This window comes from Engraulis encrasicolus, chromosome 2 (genome assembly GCF_034702125.1).
Source record: "Engraulis encrasicolus isolate BLACKSEA-1 chromosome 2, IST_EnEncr_1.0, whole genome shotgun sequence".
NCBI classification, from domain to species: Eukaryota; Metazoa; Chordata; class Actinopteri; order Clupeiformes; family Engraulidae; genus Engraulis; species Engraulis encrasicolus.
The window spans coordinates 30,127,523-30,141,016 of NC_085858.1; the positions used below are offsets into that span (position 1 = coordinate 30,127,523).

General features: G+C 43.9%; 1 protein-coding gene across 1 annotated transcript in view; it reads left to right on the forward strand.

Moving 5' to 3' along the window:
* enpp2 (ectonucleotide pyrophosphatase/phosphodiesterase 2) overlaps positions 1–13,494 on the forward strand; it is a 37,596-nt gene that overhangs the window by 19,966 nt on the left and 4,136 nt on the right. Inside the window, exons 16-22 of the mRNA XM_063186110.1 lie at positions 6,398–6,482; positions 7,391–7,478; positions 9,734–9,903; positions 10,589–10,634; positions 11,048–11,187; positions 11,658–11,793; positions 11,973–12,050. Of these exons, the coding sequence (XP_063042180.1) occupies positions 6,398–6,482; positions 7,391–7,478; positions 9,734–9,903; positions 10,589–10,634; positions 11,048–11,187; positions 11,658–11,793; positions 11,973–12,050 (743 nt within the window). The remainder of the gene's footprint in view (positions 1–6,397; positions 6,483–7,390; positions 7,479–9,733; positions 9,904–10,588; positions 10,635–11,047; positions 11,188–11,657; positions 11,794–11,972; positions 12,051–13,494) is intronic.

The window sequence follows — 13,494 nt, forward strand, 5'->3', positions numbered from 1 at the left end:
AGAACAACATTGGCAAAGACCGTTCAGAGGATGTTAGCAGAGACAGTACATGTCTTGCATAGAGGCCAATGGCAACAACACGACACTGGTTCTGCTTGTGAAACCAGCGTTGGCTTAAAGGAAGTCTATGAGGTCATGACATAGCCTGACGGGCGAAGCCACTGAAAACAAACCATCTGGGAATTAGTGTGTTTGTATTTGGGTGTGTGTGCGTGCGTTTGGGTGTTGGTGTGTCGGTGATTTGTAATGTGTTTGTGTGTGTTTGTCTGTCTGGGTGGTGTGTGTGTGTGTGTGTGTGTGTGTGTGTGTGTGTGTGTGCGTGTGCGTGTTTGTATGTGTGTAGGCTGCGTGTATACTGTATGTGCTTGTCTGTGTGAACGTTTACGTCTGTGTCTGTTTATGAACGTACTTCTGTGTGTCTGTCTGTGTGCTGTGTCTGTGAGGGTAAAGAGAGGCAACGTCCAGTTTCCTATTCCACACACACACACACACACACACACACACACACACACACACACACACACACACACACACACACACACACACACACACACACACACACACACACACACACACACTCTCTCTCTCTCTCTCTCTCTCTCTCTCTCTCTCTCTCTCTCTCTCTCTCTCTCTCTCTCAAGCACAAACACAGCCTACCTTCCCCCATGCTGCACCCCACTCCTTCACTCACCCCCCCTTGTGTGAGGCAACTGCAGCGCCAAATGAAAGAGCCCTTTTAGCCCCGCGCTGCCAAGATATAGGACCGTCTAATCGGTGGCACCATGGGAGCCATGAACCGGCTGCTCTCGCAGATGCTGGGACTTCACACCGGGCTGATACTCACTCCAGACATCAGTCTTCTACTTATTTATTTACTTATTTGTTTTTCTTTTTTTTCTCTGGAGTCTCATACTTGAATGTAGTAATTTGTTTTGGGGCGCCCCACTCTCCCAGGACTGATAGTGGCTGATTAGCCAGAGCCGGCCGCTGCTTGCTGCATGCATCTGGAAGGTTCTCTCTGCCCCTCTCTCTCTCTCTCTCTCTCTCTCTCTCTCTCTCTTTCTCTCTCTTTCTTCTCTCGCTGCCTGCTGCATGTTCCTGGAAGGTTCTCTCTCTCTCTCTCTCTCTCTCTCTCTCTCTCTCTCTCTCTCTCTCTCTCGAGCAAGCAGGGGCTTCCAAACGGCAGATGAACACGTAACACACAGACAGAAAACGCTTTTCAACCGGTCACATTTTTCAGATGCTTCCGTGTCTGCTCGACTGTCTGAAGATTAGCTGGTGGCGACATGTCCAGTGCTGTAAAAATCAGTTCAAAAAAACTCCCGCACACTGACCATTTCGCTGTTCTTTCTTTAATAAACGACGTTTCGGTGCTAGACCTTCATCAGGCAATCTCTTTCATTCATCTCAACACAGGCTTTTTCAAAACTTGGTTGACAGATAGCGGACCAATCAGGTCCGACGTTAGAATCACGTCACTCATTCACAGAAAGACGCACCCACAGTGGTGGGTGCTTTGAATAGGCTATAGTATTAGTGTAGGCCTACATGAACACTGTTAGAGTTGCACAGAAGATGATAGAACAAAAACAAAAATAATAATAAAATAAACATTTTTATTATTATTTTTGTTTTTGTTCTATCATCTTCTGTGCAACTCTAACAGTGTTCATGTAGGCCTACACTAATACTATAGCCTATTCAAAGCACCCACCACTGTGGGTGCGTCTTTCTGTGAATGAGTGACGTGATTCTAACGTCGGACCTGATTGGTCCGCTATCTGTCAACCAAGTTTTGAAAAAGCCTGTGTTGAGATGAATGAAAGAGATTGCCTGATGAAGGTCTAGCACCGAAACGTCGTTTATTAAAGAAAGAACAGCGAAATGGTCAGTGTGTGGGAGTTTTTTTTGAACTATTGCTGAGTGACCCATGGTGCCATCTCCGACGCACCTGCCAGCTGAGGTGTGCGAAAAAAAGCCGAAGTTCAACGTAGTAGTACCCTACCCAGGGTTTCTTTAGTTTTTCGGCACCCTCTTCGCTTCTTTCTAAGAAATCATCAAGAAAATGTGTTCATTTCAAGAAATTAATGGATTGACACAAAACCACGCAAAGACATTCGAATTCACAGAGGAAGACGCCGGAAGGATACTAATTGACAACGAGGAAATGGAGAAAATGCTGACATACGAAGATGAGAAAACCAAGTTAGAAAGACTACATCTTCAAGAAATACGACTTCGAATGCACAGCGCAACATTAAGCGAGTACTGGAGAAACAAGAGAATCCCCAGAGGCTTAAGGGTCCAAAAAGCCCCAGCAATCGGGGAATCGGATGACGCCTTCATGGAAAGATGGGAAAGCATTCTCAACAAGTGCTCCTTGGACCTCATGCTACTCACAATCGAGCAAGGAACCACTGAAGCACAGCAGACGAAAGCAGAGATTGAAACGCTGGAGAACAACATGAAACAAAAGTTTGGACCTGACTTCTCAACCATTGAACAGACAATCAAGGGTTCTGTGGCGAAATACAAGGAGGAGCTGCAAACAATGAAGCTGAGTAAATACAAACGGGACGCAGAGGATTACAAGAGAAATGAAGTGTACAAGTGGCAAATCAAGGACGACCCAGGAATGCCGCACCAAACAGCGAGCGCGCCATTACGCACGAGAACACCTGCACCAAGGCGCCCAGCACGCTCATCAAGGCCGAATCAACGCGGAATGCAGCGACCTGGCAGAGGATATTCTACTCTGGAAAGCGACTTTACCCTGGATAGTGACTCCAGCGGCCCCAGCCAAGCCGCAACTTTTTTAGAGAATCGGAGGAGAGGCCAGAGAGGCGGAAAAAGAAATGCAGGAGGGGGAAGCGCCTTTCGCGGATCGGACCAACAGTGGACACACCACAGACAGAGACGGTAATAAACATCTCTTCAAAAGAATTATCCGCTGATCAAACTTCCCTCCTGTCCAAAGGATTATCGTTTGTGCCCACCAGTGGAATTAATGCGTTTGGACTGAAAGTCGACCTATTCAAATGTTTTCGACAAATTAAACTGAAACACTTATTTTCCAAAAATGACACCGTAAGCACACCCACCACCACCCAGACTCCCACTTTCAAACCAAAGAGCTTGTTCTGCCCCAACTCAATGAATGCCTCGATCAACACTTTTTGTAGACTTGTAGAACAGGACATATTTAACAACGTTGAAAAACCAATGAAAGTCAAAAATAACCTTCCCGAAAATGAGCGGAAGGCACTAATGGAATTGATTAATGACAACGATTTGGTTATTAAACCATCAGATAAAGGCGGGGGAATTTGTGTTCAGGATACGGACAAATATGAGGCAGAGATTGTATCTCAATTGTCAAACAAAAAGTTTTATAAGAGACTGAAATCCGATCCCACAAATGCTTTCCAAAAAGAAGTGCGCACCTATCTGGAAAGAGCGAGAGAAAACAACTGGATAACAAAAGCCGAATTTGATTTCCTTTACTGCCAACACCCAATCCGCCCTGTGTTTTACACACTTCCCAAAGTACACAAGTCATTGACTAACCCACCCGGACGCCCTATAATTGCACAGATCGATTCTCTACTGGCGCCTCTATCGGAGTTCGTTGACTCTTATATCAAGCCCTATGTACACACCTTGCCAGCGTATATCAAAGACACCACTGACTTCATTAACAAGATATCAACGGTGACAGACCTATCCGATGAGGTGTTTTTAGTCACACTTGACATTGCCAGTCTGTACACCAACATACCGCATGAGAGCGGTCTGGAAGCGCTGGACTTTTATTTAAAAGACCGAGAGAGTGGCGCTACGCCACCTAGTGAATTTTTGATTGACCTGGCTGCCTTTGTCATGAGAAAAAATTACTTTATGTTCAATGGAGACTTTTATCTACAGGTATCGGGCACAAGCATGGGATCTATCTGTGCACCCAACTATGCAAATCTTTTTGTGGGCTTTTTTGAAAGAAATTTTGTAATGAACATGGAAAAGAATACACATCTGCCAAGGGTATCGAAGTGGTTTCGCTTCATAGATGACATATTCACCTTGTACCATGGCACTGAGGAGGAACTGTTGGAATTCATTAATCTACTGAATAGTTTTAATGAGAACTTGGAATTCACCGTAGACTACAGCAAGGAAAGGGTACATTTTTTAGACATGTGGGTTGAAAAAAACAATGGCTCCCTGTCGACAACATTGTACAGAAAAGAAACGGACAAGAATACCCTACTGTTGGCGAGTAGTTTTCACCCCACCCCCCTCAAACGAGGGCTACCCAAAAGTCAATTTTTTCGCCTCAGGCGAATATGTGAAACAACTGAGGATTACATAGACAAAGCAAATGACATGAAAGACCGTTTCCTACAACGGGGGTATCCAATACATTGGGTAGAAAAGGCCTATAGCACGGCTCTAAATAAATCTCGAGCTGCCCTGCTGAAGAAAAGCAAAAAAAACAGAAAAGAAATTTTCAGTGACTTGTGTTACATCCTTCTCTCCATTGTCACACACCATACGCCCAATTTTTAAAAAATATTGGCCCATTCTAAAATCTGATCCAGAACTCGCCCATCTGATGACAGACATGCCCCTTTTCGTATACAAGAGAGAAAAGAACCTCAGAGATCTACTTGTTCACGCTGACTTCACGAGATACAGGCCCAGAAGAACATCTCAGAGACTTCTAAGTCCATTACCGACGGGGAACTACCGTTGCGGAGGATGCGCGCAATGCAATAACACTTTCAAGACGCGCACGTTCCGTCACCCTCACAACAACAAAAGTTTCCCCATAAAAAGTGTAATCACTTGCGCCTCCACACATGTAGTATACACGCTCACATGCCCGTGTGGTCTTGTATATGTGGGGAAAACCACAAGACAGCTCAAACAACGCGTCAGTGAACATAAGAGCACGATTAGGAGGAATGACCGCAACTACCCCGTAGCAGTGCACTTCAATGACTGCAAGCATGATATCTCCCAATTGCGCTACTGTGGTATTGAACAGGTGGCTGCACCACGGAGGGGAGGTAACCATGACCTGCTACTAAAAAGACGCGAGGCCTATTGGATTTTTACCTTACAGACTCTAGCACCAAAAGGACTAAATGACGAATTTAATCTAAATGTTATGTTGGGTTAATTTACATCTTTTCCTCAACAGTCTCCACTTGTAGCCAAGAAGAAAAAATGTGAAAATGTTTATTTTATTATTATTTTTGTTTTTTTGTTCTATCATCTTCTGTGCGATGCTCTAACAGTGTTCATGTAGGCCTACACTAATACTATAGCCTATTCAAAGCACCCACCACTGTGGGTGCGTCTTTCTGTGAATGAGTGACGTGATTCTAACGTCGGACCTGATTGGTCCGCTATCTGTCAACCAAGTTTTGAAAAAGCCTGTGTTGAGATGAATGAAAGAGATTGCCTGATGAAGGTCTAGCACCGAAACGTCGTTTATTAAAGAAAGAACAGCGAAATGGTCAGTGTGCGGGAGTTTTTTTGAACTATTGCTGAGTGACCCATGGTGCCATCTCCGACGCACCTGCCAGCTGAGGTGTGCGAAAAAAAGCCGAAGTTCAGTGCTGTAAAAAAAAAGCCTTCCTTGCACCAACAGGCCAAATTAGAGAAGTATTCTCTGTGACAAATAGGCCAGTGTTTATGTGGTGTTGCTGTTGGCTCCGACAGTGGAATTGGAATAATATTGCAGGTATTGCTGACCACTAACCGTCCAGGAGGAGAGGAGAGTAAGAGTTGGAGTGGGGGGAGGTGTGTGTGTGTGTGTGTGTGTGTGTGTGTGTGTGTGTGTGTGTGTGTGTGTGTGTGTGTGTGTGTGTGTGTGTGTGTGTGTGTGTGTGTGTTCGTGTGTGTTCGTGTGTGTTCGTGTGTGTGTGTGTGTGTGTGTGGGTTGCAGTGGGGTGGTGGGTGTGTGTGGTAAGAGTTTACATGGGTGGTAGACGTAAGTCATTAGAAGTAAACACAGTAATGGGGAGGCAGCACGTCATCTCATGAACATGACACATGATCATACTGTACTGTATGTACATGTTTGGCCTAATAAATGCTGACCATGTAGCTAGGTAAATAAAAAATGTTGGACAAAAAATTCACTTGAAAAATTTTTACAAATGAAACCCTTTAATACTGTTTTTTTCCTCCAAAGTTTCAGGAGATTGGATTGCGTTTGCTGAGCAAATAATGGTGTTCCCAAATGTTCAAATATGGTGTTTCTAAATTTCCAAAGTAGCCAAAGCCAATAATGTTCAAGTCAAAGGTTAATATAAACTCATCACTCGTCGAAAACTCGTCTTGGAAACTCATTTCCTAATGATGTCTGTCATGCTGTGATTACCCTACACAGGAAGATACCAGAGTCCAAGAAACACCCGTGGAAATGTATGCTGTATGGTGACCATGGTTACGATAACAAGATCACCAGTATGCAGGTAGGCCTATACTTCAATCTTGGGATGTAAATATCATTTTAAAAAAACCCTGCAAATATCGCAACGTACAGCCACTTTTAGACCGTGTTGGGCAAGTTACTCTAACTGAAACTCATTACTGATTGCATGTTAATGTCTTTTCAAAGCAATCTGTTACATTACAACTTTTGCATTACTTAAATTACTCTTGCCATTATACATGTGAATATGGCTCTGACAGTTTACAGTGTAAATCAAGCTCATGAGACATGAGTCTTTCGCCTACCATCCAGAAGGTGCCTCGGCGGCATGCAGACTAATAACTAGCTGGTTCAGGAATAGCTTCTCTCTGACCCACCAAACTAAATATCATTCAAATCCAGGTTGCAGTAAAATGCACTGTAACTTAAGTTACTTGCATTGTAACTAAATATATATATTACATATATCCACCCTGTAATGCCTTACATTACTGTATTACAGCAAAAAGTAATGCATTAAGGTAATTAGCCCAATTACTTTTGTAATGTGTTACTTCCAACACTGCGTCTAGATGACAATTATCTAACACAGTGGTTCTTAACCTTTTTCTCTCAGCGCACCCCCTTACCTGTTCACAAGACTAGCCGCGCACCCCCAACCCAACATGTATAACGTGTACAAGCACTAAAAAAGGATTTTAGTGATGTATTACAATGATTTTTGCCTGAGATATTAATGAAAACCTTAATAACTTTAAATGGGGACCAAAACATGTATCAATTTGGTTTAAGTTTGGCCTAATTATAATGTTTCCCAGCAGAATTTTGGTCACAACCTCAACACAAACAACATTCTGCGCACCCCCTATAATGTCTGGCGCACCCCCAGGGGGTGCCCGCACCCCAGGTTAAGAACCACTGATCTAACATGTCCCCTTTTCCACACAGACTGTCTTTTTAGGCTATGGACCATCATTCAATTTTAAGACAAAAGTTCCAGCATTTGAGAACATCGAGCTGTACAATATGATGTGTGGTAAGATTAACTTGTTTCATTTGTTATTTGATGGATATTACAATACAACCCAGATGATTCTACAATTCTGGAAATATGTCATATAAAACATGTATTTTTTGTTATTCTTGTTAATGTAATGAATTATTATAAGTAAGTATAATTTATATGTTATTATTCCATGAGTTCCTTGTCATAAACAATGTATACGCTCACACACATGATGGGAGAAGAGCAGTTCCACTATGAATGCAGTGTAGGTGCTGGCATAAATCATGGATTTCCTTCACAATGCCACAGAACCGTAGAATTCATAATTCCATCAGCCAGTATCTCATATCTAGCAATGCACACAACTTGGCCAAGACAGGACAGTGTATATGCACAAATGCAGATTTTACATTAACTGATTAATATTTTTGTTATTGATTTCATTCATCAGTTAGACCTACTTTGCAGGACTGTATTGCAGAATATCTGAGAGGCCGCGGGAGTGATCATTTTACTGTACTGTTGATTGTGTCCAGTAGACTGTCCAAGTACACAAGGGCACTGTCCCGTGACACCCAGCTGCTTTCCCAGGATACTAGAACACTGAGTGCATCTTAATATGGGACCTTGCCTCCTCCACTTCCCTCCTCCACTCGCTTCTCGTCATGATGACATCACTGACAACAGCATTATATTTCAATATCTTGCAAAAGCTCAATTGTAGAGTCTTTTTCTTGTTTGCAATTGTTATGGTGAATGAAAAACAGTCCCTCAAAAGTTGTTGTGGCTAGGCTGACAGCTGGGAAACTTTATCGTTTTCTCCACGGAGGAGGGGCCAGGAGGCGGGGCGAGGAGACAAGCGCAAGTGGAGGAGACAAGGTCACATATTGGGATGCACCCACTGTCTTGGGACACCCAGCCGCTATTCTAGGACACCTATGCCTCTTTTCCACTGTCGTTTTTCTGGTAGGCCTACAGCTCGACAAAGCGAGACTCGGCTGGCGCTTTTTGCTTTTCGAATAGGCACGACACAGCTCAATTGCAACACAAAAAGTGGCGGCTGAGTCGCAGTGTGTCGAGCTGTAGGCCTACCGGAAAACCGGCAGTGGAAAAGAGGCACTAGTTGCTCACATGGTACACCAGGACACCGTCCTAGGACTATGTGCTGTCCTGGGGCACCCAGCTTCTGTCAGGTGTCCCGGAAGAGTGTACTTGTGTCCTGGGAAAGCAAGCTGGGTGTCCCGGGACAGTGTCCTAGCAACTCGGTGTACCGACCGAGACAGTGTCTTGGTGTCTTGGGAGGGACAGCAGTTGGCTGTCCCAGGACAACAGCTGGCTGTCTCGGACAAGTGTACAGATTTTCCGGGACAGCAAATACGTACAGTACGTATCCCAGGACAACAACTAAATGTCCCAGGACAGTGTGCTGGTGTCCAGGGACGGCAGCGGGGTGTCCCCACTCCTGCCACAGCATTTTGGTGTCTCGGGACAGTGTCCTGGAGTGGAAATTGACCTGGCGTCTTGGGATATTGTAGTGGTGTCCCGAGAAAGCAGCTGAGTGTCCCAACTGCTGAGGCAGAGGTTTAGAGTCGCTGGACAGTGACAAGGTCTCCCAGGACAGCATCTCAGGGTCCTGGGACAGCGACAAGGTTTCCCAGGAGGACAGTGTCCAACAGGACAGTGTCCTGAGACAGGGCTTAGAGTCTGTGGACAGTTTACAGGACACCAGCAACAGTGCAGAACAATTAGGCCTATCACTCCCACTTCTACTTCTTTTTATATATATATATATATATATATATATATATATATTTTTTTTAGGGGCTTTTATGCCTTTATTTGATAGGACAGTTTGAGATGGTGACAGGAAGCGAGTGGGACAGAGAGACGGGGTGGGATCGGGAAATGACCCCGGCCGGACTCGAACCGGGGTCCCCGTGGGCATGCAAGCCCAAATATGGGGGGCTAACCGTGCAAATATGTGGGGCCACAGCACCCCCCCCCTTCCCACTTCTACTTCTACTGGAATATCTTACATCCAATTCTGTCACAAACAATCTCTATACACTACCCATGCATACACATGATCAGGCCAGGGCAGTGTCAGTATGAAAGCAGCACAAGGTTAGGGTGACATCAACTGATGACTTTAATTCTTTCATTCACTCCAATGTCTTGTAATTGGCACAACGTGATCAAGGCAGGAGTAGGCTAGTGTAAATGTTGAAAAGTTGAATGAGGTGACTGTTGACATTATAAATAGTTTCCGTCTGACTATACCACAGACCTGTTGGGCCTGAAGCCGGTGCCAAACAACGGCACCCACGGCAGCCTGAACCACCTGCTGCGGCTGCCCCCTCACAAGGCCTCCATGCCAGAGGAGGTGTCCAAGCCCACCCCCTCGGGACCCTCCGGGGTCGTCACCGATGACCTAGGATGCAGCTGCGAGGACAAGGTCAGTCTCTCAGTATTGGCTATCTACGCAGGGAAATGCATAGACTGGATTATCATGTTGTTAACTGTGTTCCATTCACTAATTCTGTTCATTTGTTCATTGGGGCTGTTCAGTAAATTATAATTTAGATTCAAATAAATGAATAAATACATATATGAATATATAATTGTATGTAGGCCTATATATGTATATATTCAATTATTATAATAATGTCTAGTTATTGTCAAGGTGTAAATCTCATCCTCAGTGTACAAGTCTCTTGTGTTTCTCTAAACATACTTGTTATTGTACACAAGAGGACAATGAATGCGTTGCCTGCAATAACTATTCTTGCATTCAAGCAACAAGTTCTGTAGAAGCTTTTTTTTGTTCATAACATCAACCTGATCTATTATTGTGATATTTTTCATGCACCATTATCATGTTCAAATGCACATGCATGTTCATTTATTTTGTTCACATTGAGGATTGATTTAAAATCCCTGAAATGTCTGATGTGAATGAAGCTTCTCTTTTTTTCCTTTTCTGAAATGCTCTTGCTTCTGCAGGGATGGTCTATCTCTGGCAAGAGATTTTCACTTTTAATCTTTTACAGTTGCGTTCAAAAAATAGGGGGCAGAGAGCTTTGAAACTGGCGATTGTGAGAGGCTATAACCTGGAGTCACTGTGGCTCTGTCTGTTACAGAACAAAGTAGAAGAGCTCAACCAACGAGTGAGGCAAGCTATGGATGGTAAAGAACCTCTTTTAGAAACAAAACACATGTTATAAGCCCCTTCATAAGACATGGTTGCTGTTTATAATTATTGTGTTTGTAAAATTGCAATGATCAAGTTGTTATATGTTATACAAATCTATCATGTAATGTTGGCAATGACGTTTTTTTAGCAAATCACCAGCAGGTAGAATAATGTGCACGAATGCTACTGTAGTATTAGACAAGATCTTAGACGTCTAGGCCAAGCTGTTTCACAACATCGATCTGTTATGTCATGTTCCGTCACAATGTTTTCTGATGGAGAAAAGAGTCAATTACACACATGATACTAGATACAGTAAGTGTACTACTGCAAACCAAAGTTGCTGCGAGTGTCAGACACACACTTGATCTTGTCGTTCCGTTTTCTCCTCCTTTTGTCGCTCCAGACAGCAAGAATCTGCCTTACGGTCGCCCAGCTGTATTGTTTCAAACCAAATACAGCATCCTGCACCACAGTGACTATATCAGTGCTTACAGTGACGTGCTCTTCATGCCCTTGTGGACCTCATACACTGTGGGCAAACAGGTACTCAGCTGGCTCCCTTCAATGCTATACAAAACTGTAAACGGAGTGACATTGCAAATAGAGTGAAATTGCATTGCATTGTATCTTATATTGCATCATATGGCAAAACAAGCAGGCCTCCTGAGCTTTCTTCAATGCTTCAGGGAATAATAATAAGGAACAAGATTGTTCGAGAGATATTTGATTTAGAGGCTCAGTGTGTAATGAACCCTTAAAAATGCCACACACTATACCTTTAAGAACCTGACAAGTTTGTTTTAATTACCAGAACTATAGAGTATATCAAGAAAGGGTGCATACTTCCTTTTCCACATGAATGTGCTGACCTTGGGGCGAGTTTTAGATTTTGCATCACAGAGGTAGCGGAGTAGTAACGGAGTAGCCCCCCCCCCCCCCCCCTGGCTAACACCTATTGATATGTGGCAACAGATTTCCTCAGGTGTGACGTTGTCTTATTTTGGCTCGTGCAGGTTGATGTGACGGCGCTGCCAGAGGCCCTCAGTAACTGTGTGAGGCCAGACTCCCGCATCCCCCCAGCGTACAGCCAGTCCTGCACCGGCTACCGAGCAGACAAGCAGATCTCCTACGGGTTCCTCTACCCACCCCGTGAGTCCCAGTCTCCCTCTTGATCCAGACCATAGCAATATGGTTTTAACTTTGTAATATCATACCACTAGTGTTGTTGTGATTACATCTGTAAGAGTACTTCTACCTCTACTTCATACAACACTGCAGATGGAAGTCATTTTGTGGCATAATTTCTTACAAACTCTTCTGATTGGCAGAGCTGGCGTCGACCCAGGATACCCGGCTTGAGGCTGTCCTCATCACCAACACCGTGCCCATGTACCCGGCCTTCAAACGTGAGTCTCTGCAAGAGCTCTTTTCAAGATTCAAGATTCAAGATAATTATTAAATGGTCCCGAAGGAAATTTGTCTTGGACATACATAGCTGCCACATACACACAACACTGATACACATGACGCCAAAAAAACAAAAACAATAAACACATACATACATACATACGGTACATACTTTTTCTTTAGTGTAACTGTCAGGGAAGTCAGCGGGGAGAAACAAAGGGGTCTGTTGTTTTGGGCCCAGGGAGAGGGGACAGGGAGGCAGAAATGTGTCCCCCATTACATTTCACTTATTGAGTGGGGGGACCTTTCAGATGAATTTCTCCTGGCCCTGGCCAAAGCTGTCGGCAACCTTTGGTACCTGTTGTTGCAATGCACTCTGTTTTAGTCAGTATGTTTGTGTCCTTTGGAACGGTCCACTGTGAGGAATATGGACATTCTATGTAAACAGGGGCTGAGCAGGCCATGTTTTTATGCAGCTCGGTGGCATTATTTTAAGATTATGTGCCAAATATGTGCCCTTGAATACATTTTGGTTTGAGTTTATACAGTTACAACAGGATCATTAAATGTAAACTGGCTAATATACCGAGCATAACATTCAGCAAAACCGCCAGTAAATGAGTCATGGCTGTGTGTGTGTTATGGCAGCTTGCCTTTGATTCCTGAGAGATATATGGGGTTCGGGCCGATCATGTGCTTTACTGTATGTGTGAATGAGGACATAAATGTACATTGGCACATGCAGTATCTGGGTCTGTTTGCACTTGTGTAAGTTTGAGTACTTTGGTATTATTGCAGCTGTGTATATGTCAAGGTGCATTTACCTAGTTCAAAGGCAGATATATAGCATGGGCCCTCTCAGGGATTTTGACCAACTCATAGGTAACTCTTGGTTTAACCTTTTCTCATTTCGTTTTTTGCAGTATGACAGACAGTTGGGAAGTTTGTACTAAATATGCAGTGCTTATGAAAGGCTCATCAGAATATTGCTGTGTAGACAATACGCAAATCTGTCATAATACAACTTGGCCAGGCCAGCATAACATTGACTTATGTCAATAGCGTTATTGTTTGAAAGACAAATTAGTGGGACATGGTTTCAGTCATTAACGTTTGGTCGTCGGTCTCAGATAAGTAAATACCCAATTTTGCGTATGCCTTTGTCTTCAGGTATGTAAAAGAAAACATTCTTGCGAATTGTGTGATTGAGCTGGTGTTTCTCCTCGACCCATATGTTTACCTCACTCTTGGTGAACTTGGTGGTAGCGAACTTGTGGCCTGCTCTCGCTGTGGTATCTTCTCAGATACAAAACGAGCCAGTTGCGGTGCAGGACTCCCTGTGAAGGGGGAAAGAGGAGGTGAAATAAATGCTCATATGTGTTCCAAACCCCCAGTGAGCGTGGGTAGAGGGGGTGAAAGGAGTGCTGATATAGACTCCTAAAC